The sequence below is a fragment of the Sander lucioperca genome, chromosome 5 (genome assembly GCF_008315115.2).
Source record: "Sander lucioperca isolate FBNREF2018 chromosome 5, SLUC_FBN_1.2, whole genome shotgun sequence".
Taxonomy (NCBI): domain Eukaryota; kingdom Metazoa; phylum Chordata; class Actinopteri; order Perciformes; family Percidae; genus Sander; species Sander lucioperca.
The window spans coordinates 22,037,562-22,057,786 of record NC_050177.1 but is presented as its reverse complement, the minus strand read 5'-3'; the positions used below and the strand labels follow the sequence as shown (position 1 = coordinate 22,057,786).

General features: G+C 39.9%; 1 protein-coding gene across 1 annotated transcript in view; it reads left to right on the top strand.

Annotated features, from left to right (window-relative positions):
• The window catches only part of b3glcta (beta 3-glucosyltransferase a), an 87,571-nt gene that overhangs the window by 61,992 nt on the left and 5,354 nt on the right, over positions 1 to 20,225 (top strand). The window contains exons 7-11 of the mRNA XM_031297385.2: positions 443 to 579; positions 704 to 767; positions 1,892 to 2,023; positions 5,597 to 5,666; positions 10,830 to 10,943. Of these exons, the coding sequence (XP_031153245.1) occupies positions 443 to 579; positions 704 to 767; positions 1,892 to 2,023; positions 5,597 to 5,666; positions 10,830 to 10,943 (517 nt within the window). The remainder of the gene's footprint in view (positions 1 to 442; positions 580 to 703; positions 768 to 1,891; positions 2,024 to 5,596; positions 5,667 to 10,829; positions 10,944 to 20,225) is intronic.

Sequence of the window (20,225 nt, the reverse complement as noted above, 5' to 3'; positions counted from 1 at the left end):
GCAGAACCATAAATCACACTTTATATATTTACCGTACAGACATGAGACTGGTATTCATCTTCTCCTCTAACTCTCAAAAAGGCAAATTGCCCCAAATGTTGAACTATTCCTTTAAAATTTGCATACTTTTCTGTATAATATATACAATAATATAAGATTCTTTTCTACTCCAGACATTTCAAGAACTATGATAAGAGCCTTTGTGGCTTTAATGTCTGGTATCTCTTGAACTTTGTTCTATCAAGAAATCTCATTATTCTTCACAGCCAGTGATAAACCTAGTCCCCGGAAAGAATTTCAAAGGTTTTCTGGCAAGCGCGGTGTGGAAACTCCTAAATTAGGAAGCTCAATGTGTTAATGATACAATGTGTAACATCTTAAAGTGACGAGAAGTAACCTTGCACTTGAGCTGACATCCTGTCCCGTACTTCCTATTCATCAGGAGTGGTTTCTTGGTAAGCCCCTCCATGACGAGGAGTCCACCATCATCCATCATTACGCGTTTGCAGAGAATCCCTCCATCTTCAAATATCCAGACTTCGCTGCTGCTTGGGCCGTAAGCGCCCCCCTTGTTGTTCGGTGAGTATGTGCAGTGACTCTCTTTGTGTCTGTGGAGTTGAGTTATTCAGCGCAGTGATATGATTTTGAAAGGTTACTGTATATTTTGTACTTTCAATTAAAAATCTGCAATTTGTCATTTTAGGCTTGCAGACAAAGTGAGAAATGAGCCACTTAAATCTGACTTCACCATTGACCTGAAACATGAGGTGAGATAACATGCGAGGCACACGCTTCCATCCAGACCTGTTGTGTTTGGGAAGTGACGACGAGGCTGCTGGTTTTCAGCCATTTTCTAACAATTTTCTCATTTCTCATACTCACGCCAACGCCGACCTACTGTAATTTATTTGCACAAAAAGAGCGAGGCGTGAAATCCATCTAACCTTGAAGTGAAATCTCATTACTTTGGAGAATTGTCATGGTGCAGCATTGAGGTTCTTATTTTTATCACTGAAATTCAGTCAGGAAGGCATCTAGGGATTTCATTGAGTAAACACGGCATCAGACTTATCAGGCTGAGTCTGGAAAAGGTGGTTCACTTAGAGATGGCATGGGTGCAGTCCAACACATTCAATTATAAAACTTTATGTAAAAATAAAATATAAGAAAAACAGGATGCAATGGAATTTTTTTCTTCTGCTGAATTTTCAAACGGAATTATGGAATTTTAAGTTCTTTTAAAATTCTATAAAGTTATGTTTTTGCAGAGGAATGAGCTGTCAAACACTATAATGCACATCACAAACATGCACATGCAACCTCATGCAAGTACAAATGAGAAACACTTGCAAAACTACAGACAAATATTGCATAAATCCTCAGTGCCAATTCAGTTCACTGTCAGTAGATTAGCTCCAGGCTGTAAGTCGGGAAAACGTCAGTTCCCAGTTTCTGTAGGTTCTTATTCTTTGAGACAGTTGCCAATATTCAGACACTGATTGTACTGTCCTCATTACAAATTCTTTTACTGTAACATCTGGATCTTCCCCTGTAGAATAGTTCAACTAAATCCTAGATTTTATTTAGCTCTTCTCTCAGAAAAGGGTACAGTAACATTCACCAGCTCTCAGTTTCTCCCTCTCTGTCATCCCCTTATATCTTCTGTAAGTCATCTTGAATTTCAAATTTGCTGTGAGAGTGAAATTGTTGTATTCACTACATAAGAAGACCGAAAACATTCCACATCTCTTCTGTTACGTTTATGATAAAGCATTTATTTCTGAAAGATGGCATCTTGTCTTGAGTTTGAAAACTTGTTATTCATATTAATGTTTAATATGTTAGTTTAGTTATGTTTGCAACCTTTTTCTGACTCTGATTGTGATTACAGGTAGCCTTGTATATCTGGGACAACGGGAACGGTCCACATCTCACTGCTGTTCCTGAGCTGTGCACGGAGCCGGAGGACTCTCCTCAGACCCAGCACTGTGCCACCACTCTGAGCACCGAGCCTCCTCCGTGTGTGAGTATCTGCTCTGTGTGCACATCGATTGGATTGTCCTCAATTCCCAGAAAATGGTAAGGGGAAATAAATGAAACGACATGAAACGGAGGGCGCTTCACTGTGAGACGCTGGCAGCTCTGTGATGATGTACGTTACTTGTGTGTCAGCCTTCGTGCCCACAGCCGCATCCAAGCAGCACCAATATTTCACGGTGCAGTATGGCCTTGAGCGTTATATACCTTCTCTCCTTTATACACCATTCAGTAGAACATTGTGCATTAACCTTACAAGGAAGGAGTCATTTTTTTGCTTGCCAAATTTGATTGTCATCTGCAAAGAAATACTCATATACTGTATGTTGCTAAGCAACATTGTTTTGCATCTTAAAAAAAAAATTAAATAATCAAATTTATTTAAATAAACAAAATTAAACGTGCTAACAGTTTATCAGTAATGTGTGTAGTGTAGCAATGTTAGAACGCAAAAGTAACTAAATCCAAACAAACCAAGCAACCTTGAGGAGGGAGAGAGGAAGAGAGACTGCCCAGGCTCTCCTGTTTATGGACATGTGAGCAATCAGTTCATCCAGGTGTCAATCATCAGTCCTTATTAGCCCAAAATCAAAGGGACTTAATAGGTCTTGAGGCCTAGGAGCCGTCACGCCATTATCTGGAGTTTCATTGCCTTTATTAACTTATTTTTGATATTCATCTAAATGTGTTCCAAGTTTATCCATCTCCGATATGGATTTGTATATTTTTGGCTAATCTTCGTTTGTTAGATTTCTCCTTTCATCATATCTGGACCAAGGGAATTGAAATTCGTATGCAAATTTATGTTGTCCACAGCTGGTGACTAACCAGCTCTCGATTTCTCATCCTCCTTTATCCTCTTTTGTTATCCATCTTTCACACATGCCTCAGAATATTTTTTTTCATGAGCACATATTATGTGATGAATTCAAAATAAAGCAGAATTGTCTTAGGGGTATTTTTTGCTTGTGAATAAGCTGGCTATGTTGTTTCTTTGTAGTAAAAATATGTAGTATAAGTGTTTGGAAATTGGGTTATATAAAATAAACTAAATTATACTGTAAATATAATAATTCATCAAATGTAAATCATTGTGTAATGAAGGCTTTTTTTTTTTTTTTACAAAATTAGTATTGCTAGTAAATGATCTTGTGTAGTTTATTCACTAGAAAATACAGAAAAGAGACATTTTGTATGTGCACGGGACCAATGTCTAGGAGGCAGGCAGTTTCTTACAGTAGAATAATCTTGCAGGAAATAATTGGCACTATCTTGAGGCCATACTTGATGTTGTGTTGTATCTGAGTGGGAGCCAGTGAGTGGGTTTGGCTGAGGGAAAAGACCAAGAGTGGGTCACAAAGTCAGTCAGGTCACAACTTTCAGTGTCCCGTAGAAAGAACCATTTCAGTCAGCTTTAATCATTATTGCCGGTGCACTTTATTGTACAGTTTATTGTAACATTTTTTTTACTGTTAAAGTATATTATTTTTCTGACCATGTTGGTGTGTTGAATTATAAAAATGCTTTGCCACATGATATATTGTTAGTATTATGTTCGCTCTAGCTGAACGCTGAAAGAACGTTTGGTTTGCGAGGCAATCCGAAGGGTTAGCCATCCTTTAGCCGACAGTTGTTGACCGCCACATGCACCCTAAAACAATCAATAATGTTGAGAAAAGCGGATGTGTGCACAGATGTGTACGTGACTGTGGCTTCGTTAAAAGTGGGTGAGGTGAGTTGAATTTGGGATGACCGAGCTGGCAGCAGAAAGTGGCCCAATTCAAATTTTTTTTTTTACCTCCCTCCCCTCTTAGTTGTGACAGAAAGAAACACAGTCTTGAGTGTTTCATTTGTGATTCAAATCACATACTGCATGTGCATATGTGGTCTAGAGGTTGACACATGTTTGTGGCAGTCTGAATTGTCAGATTTGTTGTTTTTTACCTCCCGATGGAAATCGCTATCCTCATAAAACTGTATTTATTTGACCAGCAAACAGCACAAAGACCAGGAGCAGCCAGTGGAGCAACATGAAGGTCACAGGTTTAATAAGTATTCAGGGAGAAGTTTCCATTCAGACAAAACAAGAGGGGACATATCGTAATCGGCCAGTGTTTGAAACCTTTGGAAGACAAATTGCCAAGTGGGGGCCACAGCAGCACTTGGCTGCAGTGACAACAACGAGTCAAGAGCCTCAAGAGGCAGATTCAAGGAGGTGAATGACGACAACCAATAAAGTGGCTGCAGCAGCAAAGCATGTCCTTTTTATTTTAGACAATAAATGTATTGTGGTGTTGCTGCTTTCTACATGCAGAGGCAAAGGCCTGTTCAAATTTTATAAAATGAGTAAAACTGACAAAAAAGAGACCATTAAGTCTGATGAGGAAAGTGAAATTGAGCAGTAAAGCCCATAATATGAATGTATTTTGAGCCTTGGTCAACAAAGCATCTGTGCTTATACGCTCAGTCCGGTAATATTTGGATGAGGTGCTGCCTGTCTGTTTGACACTACTGTAGATAACTGTCTGCAGCCTGATGGTCTGTGTGATCAACATTTGCAGGTTCCAGACTCTCAAATGTGAAATGTGGGTCGTTGGTAGTGATGAAATCTACCGAGAGTTATCACACAAATCTGCAGCTCCCTTCGGTTTTACGGAGCTTTACAGCGAGTTCGTGACTAGCTGGTGAACGTACTGTAGTGGAGCGTTTAGCAGCTAAAGAGCCAGATATTTCCCTCAGGAGTTGGTAGAGATGAAAAACAGAACTAAAAAGGGAGTGATTATTGGATTATAAAAATAAAAGCTTCTATGTAACTGCTGCAATTGTAAGTAAGCAATTGTTTCCTAACAGTAAATAAATGAAATAATGAAAATAATCATAAGCTGCAGCCCTGGTTTGTACATTATTGTTAAAATGTCCAGCTTTTGGTTTCCATGTGATCCTCGGGGTTTATCAGGGCACAAGAGACTGTTACTGCACATCTCTTCCAGCCTCCAAATGTGTGTGGTTTGTGCAGCAGCCAATGACATGTTTAATGTAGCGTAGATTTTTAATGCATTCTGTCTGTTGTTGATTTAGTGAATCTTTCTGTGTGACTGTTTTGAGCTTGTGAAAAAAACACAATCCAGCCTCTAGCATTTGGGACTGCGTGTGGTAACAAAGGGTTCCGAGATCCACATGGAGAAGTTTCATTTTCTATTTTATACTCTCTCATTTAATTCCCAGTCTCACTTGTTGCTCGTCTATTATATCCAACGCTTTTACATTTTGCAAGCGTACTTTTTCTTTTACTGCAGTGTTATCAGCTGCAGTGTGTCTTTAGTTTCATAGGAAGAGCCAAAGACCATCAGAGGGCCAAATGACCTCAGACCATTTATAGAAATATCTAATTAATTCACTTTGAAGATAACAACTCCAACAGACCACTTAGACACTTAATGTAAACTCAGTTTCAACCGTTTGGTTGCATATAAAATAGATCCTGTCTCCATCATATGTGATGAATGTGGTATGTTCATGTGAGCATTTTTTTTATTCATGTCTCCTATTTTCATCAAAGGGGGAGCCTGTGAATAAAGAAGATATATTTGTAGCTGTGAAAACGTGTAGGAAGTTTCACAGTGAAAGAGGTAAGTGACACTGACGCTCTTGGAGAATTTGCCAGAGATGCACAACTTCCCTTTAAATGGCACATGCTTTTATCCTGTTTAATGGATTTGTTTTACCTTTGACATGTGTCACTGTTTAAGAGCTTTTCATCATTATTATAATAAAATCTTTCACTAAATTATTTCACTGTCATGTCTGAAAGGATTTGATAGCATTGAGGCTAAGAAAAATATCTAATTGCGTATCTATTTGCATACCCCCCTTGGTGCTTGAAATGCACGATCATGCGACAATCCTGCACATGTTAAGAAATCACTTACTGATGGTAAGCCATTTATGTGCAAGCTCTGCCTGACATTAAGCTATCCACAGTAAACCTGCTTTTCTTTTAACCTGATAAAAATGTTGCGGGTTCAGTCAGTAGATCAAATTGCAGATTTATTTCAGAGGGATCAGACAAACGCTCAACATCCAACATGTACGCTACATCCAAAGAGTGTCGCTCAAGAGTGATTGCACTAATTACCTTAATTACTATTTCTCTCTGGCAAGCTGCCATTATCAGTTTTAAATGTAGACAAGTGGAAAATGTAGTTTTGATTTATATATCAAAGGTTAGCTTAGATCAATAAACAATAGACATGAAAGAGCCTCGTATTTAATTACAATGTCACTAAGTGTTGATGGTGATGGAATGATTTTATAGGGTATTTCACTCTGTACACTTACAAAGTTCTCAATGCTTCGGTTAACATTTAGGGATATTTTGAGCCTTTTTAGTGGTATAAATAGCGATTTGTTTTTACTTTCCCTGTGCCCCGAATACTAGCGTTGTAAGCTAATCAACGGTCTGCGCTAGTGTCTTTCAAGCTACAAACACATTCGATTAGCATGAAAACATGTCCCAGAGAGCGACAGAGTGGGTACACATCTGTTAATAACCCCTAGGTCTGTTTTGCGCCGGAATTGTCCTTTAAGGTCTCCTAATAGGGTATGTAACACTGGTTGGGCTGAAAATGTCCCAGGTTTTATTCTACGGGTCCCTATGCATCCCTCTGGAATGGATCTATTTGGAACAACAGCTTTTCTTCCAAATATGGTATACTTATGAATATTTAGATGAGCTGCGCGCTGATTGGTTGCACACACAGACACAGAGCTGCCCCGCAGCACACACACACACACACACACACAGCTGGCCGGCGCACAGCACGCACACGCACACACAGACGCACTGTCTGTTACCGAAAGTACAGACAGACATGTCCAGGCGCAAGCAGCGACTGCAGCGCGGCTAAAACAGCCGCGAGAAAATATCTCCAGCTGGCTTCAAACTTCATTTCTGCTCCAACAAATAAACGCATCAACTAACTAACTGTACAAAGCACCAGATACACAGTTTAGTTACAGTTTCATCCTCCAGTGTGTCGCACACACACCAATGCAAAGTTTCGACACTTTCATTACAACTAGTGTTGTTGTAACGTTACCCTTGGGACATAAAAAAACTCCACCAAGGAATCACAACTCACCCTGTAGCTAGTCAGCGCGGGGACATTTAGCGGAGAGTGAAGCCCTGCAGGCACGTCCTTTGGCCGCTGCTTTAGATCCAGTAAGTAAGTCCCGCTCCACTGTCCGACATCTACTCGTTCTAAACACTTTTCTCTGGGCCAGTATTCCGTTGTACAGCCTGGAACACCGTGGTTCATTTTCAGTATCCTTGAAAAACTTCCAAACTTTGTTCTTTCTAAAGTAGGCTACACAGCGCAGCTTACAGCTGAGCTTGTGTGTGAGATCCTGACAGAGCTCCAGCTCAGCGGGTCTGTGAAGGTGGAGAGGCCGGCTGTCACGGCAGATTGTGGAGCTTCTCAAGTCCGATACAGTCATACCAAATTTGCAATTAGCCATCAATTTTCGGCCCATATTTGAGCTCTACATAGTTGATTTCTCGCATAAAAAAGTCTCAGAAGTGAATTTAGTAATGAAATAGCAGGTATACAATGTATACAATTTCTGAGATCTGCGCGACCTAGATTAAGAAGACTAGCTGATCTCAGGTCAGTGGTGTATGTACATTTTGGGGCGTGACAAAGGTAGAGACTAGAGCCAAATTAGGTAGGAGTTGAGGAGTTGACGTCAACTTTTAGCTTGGTTGAGATTCGCCAGTTTTCAGCAGCAGTTTCAAATTGTGAGATTTGCAGAAGAAAGGGATGTCAATGCTTATTTTACCCACCGAACTGTCGTAATTCAACTATGACAAGGTAAACTCGGTTTTGCATTCTATCACCCCTTTAAGGCTTTTTATCTTCTTTATCCGTAGTGATTATATACAGTACAAAACAATTATATGGTCATCTATTTAGAAATTAGAGTATAAAACTGGGTGAATAATCTTTTATCTTCTATTAAATTCATTGGAAAATCGTAGCTCAAAGTAGTTATTTTACTGGTACAGTATGAAAGATTCAACCTTCATTACTAAGTTAGATCTTTTGATACTTTCATACTGCAACAGTTGTAAAACTACCTTCAACTACCATCAAAAAGAAATAGGAAACACAGGTCTCCATTGTTATGTGTGGCTCTGTGTAGATTTGAAACACAAAAAAGGAAAATTGTGAAAAATTGTTCCTAGTCCTTGGTTTGTTTTGTTGGGTTTTATTCTGTCAAAAACAATCTGCACATAAGACACTTTTTTTGGGGGGCATTTCTGCCTTCAATGGACAGGATAGCTGAGATATGAAAAGGGGGGAGAGAGGGGGGAAAACATGCAGGAAACCGTCACAGGTCGGACTCGATCCCTGGACCTTCTGCGTCGAGGAATAAACCTCTACATATGCGCGCCCGCTCTACCAACTGAGCTAACCCGGCCACGCATAACACACTTTTCCATATATTCACAAAACAATAAAGAAGGAAACCAAAACAAAAAACAGAAATTGAATTGCTTCATGGGACAGACTATATTATAAAATTAAATAAAACAAAACAATAAGCAGCATATAACACATATATGTTCTGTATAAAGCTGAATAGTGCTGTGCCTCTGCTACATTACAGTCTTAAGTAAAGGTTGTGACATGCATATTTGATAGTGTTGTGTAGTGTACAGTAACTATTACTCATTATACATATAGTACATTTTTACTAAAATGCTAAGTACATTTGCCCGTCATTTCTCTTTCCATTTTCTTTAAGACATTTTTAAAAACTGTTACATCTCAGTATCTCATGCCATTAAGTGACTTAACCAGAAGTCTGATATAAAATTTTATTACAAATGTGCATGTGTAGCTTGTGTTTTGTTCTAAGATGTGTACTGTAGGTGGTTGTCAGTCTCAGTGTCTATTTTCAAACTGCTCCTTGACATATACCGATTGTCGACTCCATAACAGCAGGCAATCAACAGCTGACCTGCATGATGCACTTTAGTTTAGTAAATAGCAGTGTGATATTTGGAGCCTAATTGTACTTTCTGTTCTTCATCAGCTCAGTTGTCAGTTTCTTAGAGCCTTCAGAAGCCAGCCAATTCAACTTTTAGTTTTTTAGTTCATTTATTCAGTGTTCTCTATGTCACTCTGCTTCACTTTTGTTGATGTATGCGAGTTGAACACAGCCTTGAGCTGCTGCTGCAGATTTCTGGGTATTCTGTCCTCAACCCGCGTACACTCTCGCTTTGACAACCACAAACTCCCCACAAAACCTCCAGATCTCATCAGTCGGATCCCAATCAAATCTACAGGAAAACATAAAAACACAAAAAAAAGAGTTTTTTGTTTTACAGTATGTAAAATGTTTGTGATGGTCCAGTACTGAGTGAGGCCAGCAGCTACATACTGAGCTGCAATATAATCCTATGGACAACAGCGACCGCCAATGTCCGTTCACTAAAAGTGCTTACGATAGAAAGATGGAGAAGTTGCTGTTATCCTGCCGTGCTTTTATGTGTAACTTACACACAGTGTATGGACCGATGTTAGGATGCATTTGTAGCTGTATGCTAGCACAGCTAGCCTCAACTTCAGACTCAAAAGCTATAACATAATTAAAAATCTTTTAGATAAAAACAAAGCTACGCTTTCTGTACGCCAAAACAACAAACTCCCCAGAACTCCAGCTCTCTCACTCACATTCCACACTGCTGTCTTCTCATAATGTAGTCAGACACTTATTAATAATAATTATAATAATCTGAGCCTGGACAGCTCTTTTACTGGACAGCTATTGACACTGCGTATTTTCCCCATAGGATTACATTTCAGCCCGGTTCGCGGCTGCGGGCTGCAGGGCTCTCACTTAATATTGGACTAATTTCAAAAAGTGTTGTTCCCATTAGTCACTTGGACACAAATACATTGGAAAATATGGTCCAGGTTAAAAAATACCAACATTCCCTTTTAAGTGTCAAGGTTTTTAAAATGTATTCAAACTGGAATTCCTCAAATGACAAAAGGTTTGTGCACTTCAAAACTTTATCTATGGCACTCACATAATACTAGTTCTGATAATTCTGCTCATTTTCAAGTTATCTTGAACATTCAGCAAGGTGGGAGGATCAAAGAAGCATAACATTTTATCTTATTTTCCTCTTTTTATTTTCAATGTACAGTATTTTCTCGCTTGACTCTGCTTTTTTTTAGAAACCTCTTCAATCGTCTTTAATAGAATGTTTTATGCAAGGCAATTGTATTTGTATAGCACATTTCAGCAGCAGTGCAATTCAAAGTGCTTTACATAAAACATTAAAACACAGTTAGAAATGAATACAGAATTAAAAACAATTAATACAAAATAAAAAACAGAATACAGGAATAAAATTCACAATGCAGTACAATGAATTAAAAAAAGGCAAAGTCAAAAAGAAAGGTCTTCAGCCTTGATTTAGAAGAGCTGAGAGTAGGTGCCGACCTACAGTTTTCCGGAAGTTTGTTCCAGATATGTGGAGCATAGAAACTGAACGCTGCTTCCCCCTTTTTGGTTGATTCTGGGGACAGCAAGCAGACCTGTCCCAGAAGATCTGAGAGGTCTGGGTGGTTCATAGTTCACAAGCATATCCGAAAGACCGAAATGTGAGAGAAACCATGTATTGCAATTAAATATGAAATAATCATTTTCTCAGGACCAGAGGTCTGCTTGTTGTGAAACCTAGTGAACACTATTGATTTGTTTCCCCGTTACTCCAGTTCCTGTGATAAAGAAGACTTGGGAAAAGGATGCCTTCTCTTTAGAGTACTACAGTGACCACGCTGATCCCTCAATACCAACCATTGATTTAGGAGTTCCAAATACTGAAAGAGGTAAGTGCACCTTTTAAAGGCTAAACTCTTTCAGTCTCAGCTGCAACAACAGATACATCTACATGAGAAATTAAATGTCAAAACTAAAGTTGAAATTTTAGTTGAGATCTTAGTCAATTGTGTTGGGATTTTTTAGATTATGGTGCTAATATCAATTGCACGTTTTCTTTTATATTGTTTCTCAGAGTAATTCTGAGGCGGTAAATGGGTCTGTGCCTTCTGTTTGTTCTTGAATGTGTGGAGCTTCTCTCTGACTGAGCTATAAACTGCACATTTACTCACCAGGAGCTTGGCCAACATACCCTGTTGATATCCACAGACTGTCCGTGTTTAATGAAATGTTTGCTCCCGTTATGTTTGTTTAAGAGCTGGTTATAATCATAAGTCATAAGTTCATTTCATCACTCGTAGTTTAGTTTTAATCTTGGCACACTTTGACCTTTTGAACCAGACTGACTGTCAGGTCCATCTTTATAAACTCTTATAGTCTCTAGGATAGTATGTGTGTCTGAAACGTTTCTAGGCTTTTTTGGCGAGAGTTAGATGAGAAGATCGATACCACTCTTCTATTTACATTACATATGGCGTTACAGTAAGCAGCAGGTTAGCTTAGCTTGGCATAATGACAGCTGGCCTGGCTGTTTCTAGAGGTAATAAAGTGCCTTAGACCTGGGTTCATGTGGGGGTAATGTGCTGGACAATGTCTTGGCCATGAGCAGTGACTTCCTGAAGTCTGGTCATCACCATGTTGTTTCCAGGCAACCAGCGGTGACACTAACAAGTTTGGCACATAACCCCGATGTTACACTACAACATTTTTACATGTTTCTGTACAGAACAACCAAACAAGATATATAACATGTTAACTAGTAAGCTTTACGGCTCTGACACACCAACCTGACGGCCGACCGTCGGCAGAAAAGGCAGTCGGACTGATCAGTCGGCTCCCTTCTCTCAAAAAAGTACCTCGGAACACACCGAAGCGACGCCAACTTGAGCGTACGTTCTGTGCGTGCGCCAGACGTAATATGTCTCCATAACAGCAGACAGCGCTAATCTGCATTGTCGACCTAATAAACACAGAGCACGATATCGTCAGTCATTGTTTTCATCAGAGTGTTGATAGTAGTCAAGAAGGATCGTTGTTGTCATTACTCGCTGAACAGAAGAAAATACGATGGCTAGTAATAAGAAGATACTGCCGTTGTCAGCTCTCGGGCTTCTTCTTGTGGAAGAAGCACTGATTTGCTAGTCAAAGGCTAGCACTCCACCAATCAGATTGGTCATTGACATTGCCCACTTTTTCAACAAGTCAAATCGGCCAAAATGGATGCCGACGGCTCCTCCGACTGACAACGGCACGGAACACACCGAACAGACTCGAGTCACCGACTTCCCCAGACTGTTCGACGGCCGATAATCGGGTTGGTGTGTCAGAGCCTTCAGAGGTACTGGCTGACTGATTTTGTTACCTTTTGGACAGACCCAGGCAAGGGACACATATGAGAGTGGTATTTATCTTCTCATTTAACTTTCTGCAAGAAAGACAATTCGAGTATTCCTACATTTGCTCAAAAGTAAGTTTAAATCAGTTCATCAGAGTTCAGAGGTTAATGACCACTGTTCCACTGTTCCTCTGCATTGAGAGGCTGCACCTGGTAACAAAGCCCAAAGGTGGTTCTCACTGTGGGTGCACCAGGTATGGCCGACTGAGAGAGCCTGGAACAGACCAGGCTTCTCTGGACGGAAAACAAATTCCCCAGCTCATCTGACAGCCTGGTGATCCCTCAGGAGAAGCTTTAACCCAACAACATCCTTAAGAAATATGCTGGATGCTAGAAATGCATAATGTAGATAATCAGAAACACGTAGGAGAAGATGTACATGGAGTGTCAGACCGCTCAAAGCTACCCAGGGTAGTTTTTTTAAAGACAGCGGTAGCTCTCTGCTTCTGCACCCTCCTGATTGCCTGAGCCAGAGGCCATTTGGGTGAGAACTATTTTCCAGTCTGATGGCTGTTGGCACAAAACGGCACCTAAGACCTCTCATGTTGCACCTTAATGGGATGATGCATCGGCTGCAGCACCTTTCAGCCCACTGCATGAGAGGGGAGGGATGTTGTTTGAAAGATTCTGGTTTAGTCTGCAGCCTCTCTTCACTGACTGTCTCCAGGCAGCTCAGCTCTTTAACAAGGATCTCTTTGCATTGAATCAGTGAAGGATGCAAACTGCCACCGGCTACTGGAACATGCAGTCTAGTCTGTTACAGAGCGGAGCCTCGTCAAGAATGAAACTCAAGCCTTCGCTTGTGAAGTTGCTCTGCTGTCTGTCCAGGTTGTTGTTGATATGCATCCCCCATACTTGAGGGCCGCCTCATCTCCACCTCCTCGTTGTGGATAGTGACAGGTCTCAGCGGCTTCTCGCTTTCTAACAAATCCACTACCAGCTCCTTTGCCTTCTTGACACAGCTACAGATAAATCTTCTTGCACCAACTGTCAATGCTCTCTGATTCAGGCGTGCTGTATGCTCGCTGGGGGTCATCACATGTTTTTTTTAAATCAAATGTTCATGGGAAAAATCCACAAGGAAAGAGATTTTTGCTGATCTCATTTAAGTGTTTAATGTTTCTAAGGATGTGTCTCACCCCAGCTGCTCAAATACGATTTATAACTGATTTCAAACCTTTACATAACACCTTGATGTTGTCTCTGTCAGCGAACCACATGACTGCAGCCAGAATCTGCAGTGATGGAGGAGTTTCACACTGCGGCTAGTGAAGAGCAGGACAATGTCTTTCGTCCAGCCTGCTGATTGTTACTTTCCCTCTAAATCGGTAAAATGCTACCAGAAAATGCAAATGTGTTTGTAGTTTACACGTCATTGCAACAACCAGTATACCCTGAAGTCACTGATGCATCTCGTAAAAGTAGAGTCATAACTGCAGAACATCTTGAGATGGCATACCTAGTGTAAAGTTGGACGTCTGATATGTAAAAAGTGAAAAAGAAGGTGACAGTACAATCCCTCTTCAGCTTATAATGCATCACTAATGTACAATTGTTTGGAATCAGGCCACATTTGACTGAAACCAGCCTGCTTTAAAAAAAAAAAAAAAAAATTAGGAACATAACATTTCTGAGAAATTGTTAAACATGTCTGATTGTATTATACAGTGAATGACTGCTCAGAATGAACTGTTGGTCAAGTGCAGATACAAATACAATCTGGCGGCTTTTTTGTTTACCTATTCTCAGAGATGGCAAAAGTACTCACTCCCCGTACTCTAGTAGAAGTACAGGTACTTGTGTTAGAAAATACTCTGGTAAAAGTAGAAGTACTGATTTAACTTCTTTACTCAAGTAAAAGTAACAAAGTACAGGCTTGGAAATTTACTTAAAGTATAAAAGTAAAAGTACCCTTGTGAATGACAACCATTTTTTATGCAAAGCTACCTGGACCACACAAATGTTACTAGAGTGCAAGCTGAGAAACTTCAGTGGACATGGAGAAAAGGCTCTTTACATGTCATTGCCTACATTTTAAATGGATGTCTGCCAATAGGCCTAATACATCACATGTAGGCTATGATTATTGTGACAGAGACTGGGACTCCAGGTTAATAAGATTCTGACTGAGTAGCAAGATATGAATTCAATTGTGATTCTGTGAGAATTCACAGATCCAGTTTCTCTTTTTTAATCTTCTCCTTAAAGTGCTCATATTATGCTTTTTGGCTTTTCCCCTTTCCTTTATTGTGTTGCATATCTTTTTGTGCACGTTATAGGTTTACAAAGTGAAAAAGCCCAAAGTCCACCCCAAAGGGACTTACCATCTTCCAGAGAAAACACTGTTCACAAACTGCTCCAAACAGCTCTATTGACCTTTTTCACAGCAGACGTGTTGACATGTCATAGTAGGAAAAGCACAGGTGTATTTAAAACCATTAATGATGGCTGCATTCCACTTAGGAGAGGTCCTGGTATTGTTCATGCTGACTCACTGAAATAGCTTACTGGGACACTTGATGGAACTGAGCCATCGTTAAGGTTATCAATTTCAGCTGTGCTTTTCCTACTATGACAAGTCAAAATGTCTGCTGTGAAAAAGGTCCATTGTAGTCCAGCCTTTACTTCCGTGACAAACGTGCATCACTTTGTAACACACGTTATAATGCTCGCCTAGCTGTGAGCATGGCACTCCCTCATGCCGTGTAACTGACAAGCTAGCAGTACTTACCGCGCATGTGCGACTCCCAACAAAGATGGAACAGCAGTGTGAGGTCTCACTCTGTAGCTAAAACAGAGAGCTCAACCACTGGGTGAAAAGAGGAGCTGCAGCAATGTGCAGTACAACAAAAATATGTTTTTTTGAAAATTAAACCACATAAACCTATTCTGGTACAACCTCTAAATACAATTATGAACCTGAAAATGAGGATAATATGAGCACTTTAACATTTAAAGGAGTCTACATGTAATGTGTGTGTGTGTGTGTGTGTGTGTGTGTGTGTGTGTGTGTGTTTGTGCTCAAATATGGCTTCTGGAAAGAAAATAAAGGATAAAATATGAATTACTAAACTACTTCTACAACTAAATCTACTTGATTACTTCCCATCTCTGCCTATTCTCTATTTCTCTCACTGATTGCTGTGTATTATATCAACGATTGCATGGTTTCCATCCCATTGGTGGTGACGTACTAGATTATACCGAAAGGTGTTTCTAACGTCCTGTCCATATGAGAAATAAACCACTGAAGTGATGAAGTGAGTCCAGTATAACATCGCTATCTGAAAACTAAAAAATGCAACTCATACATGCACCTGTGACAGAGAAAGAAAACACATCGACGCCTTCACAAGGTGCATTGCAGGGCTGTTAAAGTATATCGCATTAGATCATTGATCAATGATCATTTTTAGTATCAATATATCTGCTTATTATTTTCTCAATCTAATTAATTAATCATTTGGTGTCAAAGATGTCATCAAATAATTTAAAACAAATGTCTGTTGTAAATTTCTCACCTCCCAAGGAGATCTATTCAAATAGCTTGTTTTACTCGACCAACAGTCCAAAACCCCCAAAATGTCCAAAAAATATATGAAGTTTACTATGATATGATATATAGCTAGCTTGACAAGGTGGAACTAGCGAGTGTTTACCATTTGTTCCTGAAATATCTATTGATTATTTAAGTAATTAATGCAGTTTTAGGTAGATAAACTGGTAACCTATTCTAAGATAAATGGTCGACTGTTCATTTCCACTAAGCAGAGCAACGTTAATATTCCATGTTTTTAAATGAGGTCTGTCATGATATTATCCCTCCATGTGATAGATACTGGGGTCAGGGCAAATATGCTGTGTGCTCTTTTTCACAGTTTGCATACTGCGAAGATGGCAGGTTGGCAGCTGGTTAGGCCGTGAGTGGAAACAAACCCGAGCGGATGTTGTCTGGCTTCTCAAACCTGCTCATTTGCATACCTCGACATATTAGCTAACCTAGGGTGCTGCTGGTGTGAAGTTCGTGTGAGTTTGATGAAAAGGCCCTGGCTCTGCTCCTCTCAACCGATAAATTATGTTTGTATTTTCTGAAGCCAGTGTTGGATACGTTTTTTCTCATAGATCATATTGGAGAAAGTGTCTCTTTTCCTTTAACTTTGCCTTCCACTGCATGCCATATTTTCTACTTTCGGGAGACAACACTCAAGGGTTGGAATTTTGGCAGCAATCCACAGTCCATCATCAAGGCAGTGGGATTTTCTCTAGTTTGGTAAGCTGCCAGATACTGAAGCCACTGTCAGTTTAGTAACTATGCATACTGCCAATCAAACATTGGATTTTTTTTTACCAGTGGTTTGCGTCTGATGTCTAGAAAAAGTGAGATTTTAAAGTTGATTGGCCCTTGATTAAACACCATGACAACAGAAAATAAATAAAATGTGCATTTTACTGTATCTTTACAAACAAATATGCAATGGAGTCAGTCACAAAGGGATATAGTAAAGCCACTAGCCACTGCATTAATCAGCTAAGTATGCAGTGAAATTATATATGATTGAGGTCAAATGAAAAGTCAGTTAATCTATCTCTCAGTGCCAAATACCCACAGGATACTGAATCAGTTATCGGACTAAAATTCAGGTCCGATAACTGTCAAAGTCGGGACATCATTTTTGTTGTTGACCTGTTTCCATTTCATTTCTAAGACCTCAAGCTTTATACTAATGCTTGCTGAGAGCTGTCTTGGACTTCATCAACAGTCAACCGTCATCAATATGTGAGGAAGCTGCAACCACCACCATTAATATTTATTTTTTCACCTTCCACTGACTTCATTGATTCCATTGACTTGCCTGTGCTTTGAGAGCCAAGTCTAAAACTATTATCACTAATGTATGTGTGTGTGTGTGTGTGTGTGTGTGTGTGTGTGTGTGTGTGTGTGTGTGTGTGTGTGTGTGTGTGTGTGTGTGTAAAATACAGTATTTTTGTGTGTGTGTGTGTGTGTATATATATATATATATATATATATATATATATATATATATATATATATATATATATATATATATATATATTAGATCAATTTTTTATTGTTTTTTTTAATATGCAGACATACAGAACAGAGAAACACAAACTGAACAAGAACCCCCCCCCCCCCACCCACCCTCTGCGGTCTCGAGGAAAACAAAACAAACAACAACAAACAAGAAAACAGAAATCCCACCTTGCCTAGTCCCTCTCCTCTAGTTCTTGTGATGCTGAGGTCATTAGGACTGATACTTTTTCCACAGGTCTATAGTCGATGATTTGGCTTTGTTAATCCTTGCTGTAGAGAGCTCAAGCATAACTATGTCTAGAAAATACGCCAGCCACTGTTATATACAAAGCGAGTGGGGAGCCAGCGCTGAGCTATCATTTTCTTGGTTGCGGTTGAGCCGGCTAGCCAAATCTTCCTCTGTCTCTCAAGCAGGTGTAATTTAGAGTCATGATTAAGTAACAAAACAATCAGGTCAGTAGGGATTAGATATCTTATCACATCAGATATTATTGATGTTGTTTTATTCCTGAATTCATGCACCTGTTCACACTCCCAGACCATATGTAGGAAAGTTCCAGTTTGTTCAGGTTGACAGAATGTACAATAGGGAGTTGGAATGACTTTAGAGACGTATCTCTTCTGAGGAGTCCAATATGTCCTGTGACATATGTTGAAGTGGATCTGCTGGTGATTTGGGTTCTTGGAACAGTGGGAAATGTTGTCCCAAACTGTCTCCCAATTAATTACGTTCCCCTCAAGGCTCGGCTGTATTTTTGTATATTTTGAAGAGAATGTTCAGAATTTAAGTAAGTTATAATCAATTTCAAGCAATTTCTGTAAATGAAAGCAGAACAATATATTTTGCTACAAGATGTGGGAAAAAAATCATGGCACTAATAAAGTAGCCACAGATTATAGATAGATAGATAGATAGATAGATACTGCTTTATAAAAACTGACTTACATTCACTTGGTTGCATGTAGAAAAAAGCTTTGACTCCATTTAAAACTGTCTGGGTAATTATGCTGCCATCTGTAGTCACAAAGAAAAATGAAGTCTTGTATAAACACAAAAGCCTTGCAGGATATATATTTGGAAAATTGAAAGAAACTCAACAGTCTGAGGTTACAAATCTTTGCTAGTCAAGATAAAGCCAGGGAGGGGGAGGGTGATGCAAGACCTTGAAATGGGAAAATGGCATAAGAACTTTGAGGTAAATACTAAAATTTTTCAGGGTCAAGTGTGGTATGCTACCTCCAAAGACAAACACACACAAAGGGATAGCAAAGACCCGGTGATAGACACCTGCTGAGGAACTTTGTGTAGTATTATGCTCAGGTGTAACGGCGATAGGTCTCATTTTTGTGCTGACATTTTAATACAGATAGATGCTGCATGAGACATGACCATGGAACCTACTGCATCTTCCCATGCCCCTGAGCATCCCTCACTAACCTCCGCAAACCAGAAATAAAATTGCCAGGCTTTTCTGGAGATCTGCCTCTAAAAGTGTTTTTGGATTTTATTCCCGTCAGCAGTTCAAGGTGTCCTTTCTTATTCTATATTCAGATACTAGGAGAAAAACACCTTGGGTGCCTTTATAAATAAAACAGTAGGGCCTCAGTATTCTTTGCGATGCTTGCCACCAGGGATTTCCATGTCTCAGCTCTCTGATGGTGTGCAGGTATTTGGATTCTGATGAGTATATTTCTTCGGGTTCCTCGTATCACTTGTGTACTACCACGTCACTGTTTTTGTTTTCAGGAGTTGGCAGAATATTTTGTTCCATCTGAGAGTCATGTCAAACATGCCAGAGTAGGAAAAGTTTGATCTTCCTGGCCCATCATGCCAGACGTACCTTATTATTTCTTTGAGATGCCCGAATATAGAAAACAGCTTTCTCTGTGCTCACAAAGCTTTATAGAGGACACATTCTCACATTGAAAAGATTTCCTTTATGTTGTACAATAGGAGTCTTAAAAAGGTGGCGGAGTCATTTTGCCCCTTGACTGTTTGACACTTGTTGTATCACTGCAGTGGCTGATGTGTCCGCTTACAGCCACGTCTGCCTTTGAGGTGTCCTTGAGCTCAATGCAGAACCGCTACTTGTTCACCCAATTGTCAGTTTAAAGTGCCCATATTATGAAAAAAAATCACTTTTTCTGGGATTTGGGGTGTTATTTTGTGTCTCTGGTGCTTCCACACGCATACAAAACCCATCCATGCTGTTTAGCGTGAGATACGGTTTCTGAATGTGGCCTGCCTTCAGTCTCCGGGTGAGCTGTTCAAAATCTGCACGGCTTTCTACGTCATTAGCCGAGACGAGGGGCCTAGGGGGCTAACCGTTAGCATGCTAGCTCGTTGTCAATGGCAAAACACTGCTACAACACACACAAATTCACCATAATCTACAAAATAAATTGTATAGAACTACTTAGATGTCCCTGTTCTGGACAAGTTGGAAGTGCGCCCTCGTTTAGAAGAAGTCTCCCGGCTAATCCTGCCTTGTACTACTGAAGTTGTAGAAACAGCTAGCTAGCTCATGTAGTCCTTACCTAGCTACTGAGCATGTGATCTTACCTAGCTATTGAGCATGTGCGACTGCCAACAAAGATGTTACAGAAGTTGAGTGGTCTCACTCTGTAGTTAAAACAGAGACCTGAACACAGGGTGAAAAGAGGAGCTGCAGCAATGTGCAGTACAACAAAAATTCAAGATTCAAGATTCAAAATCCTTTA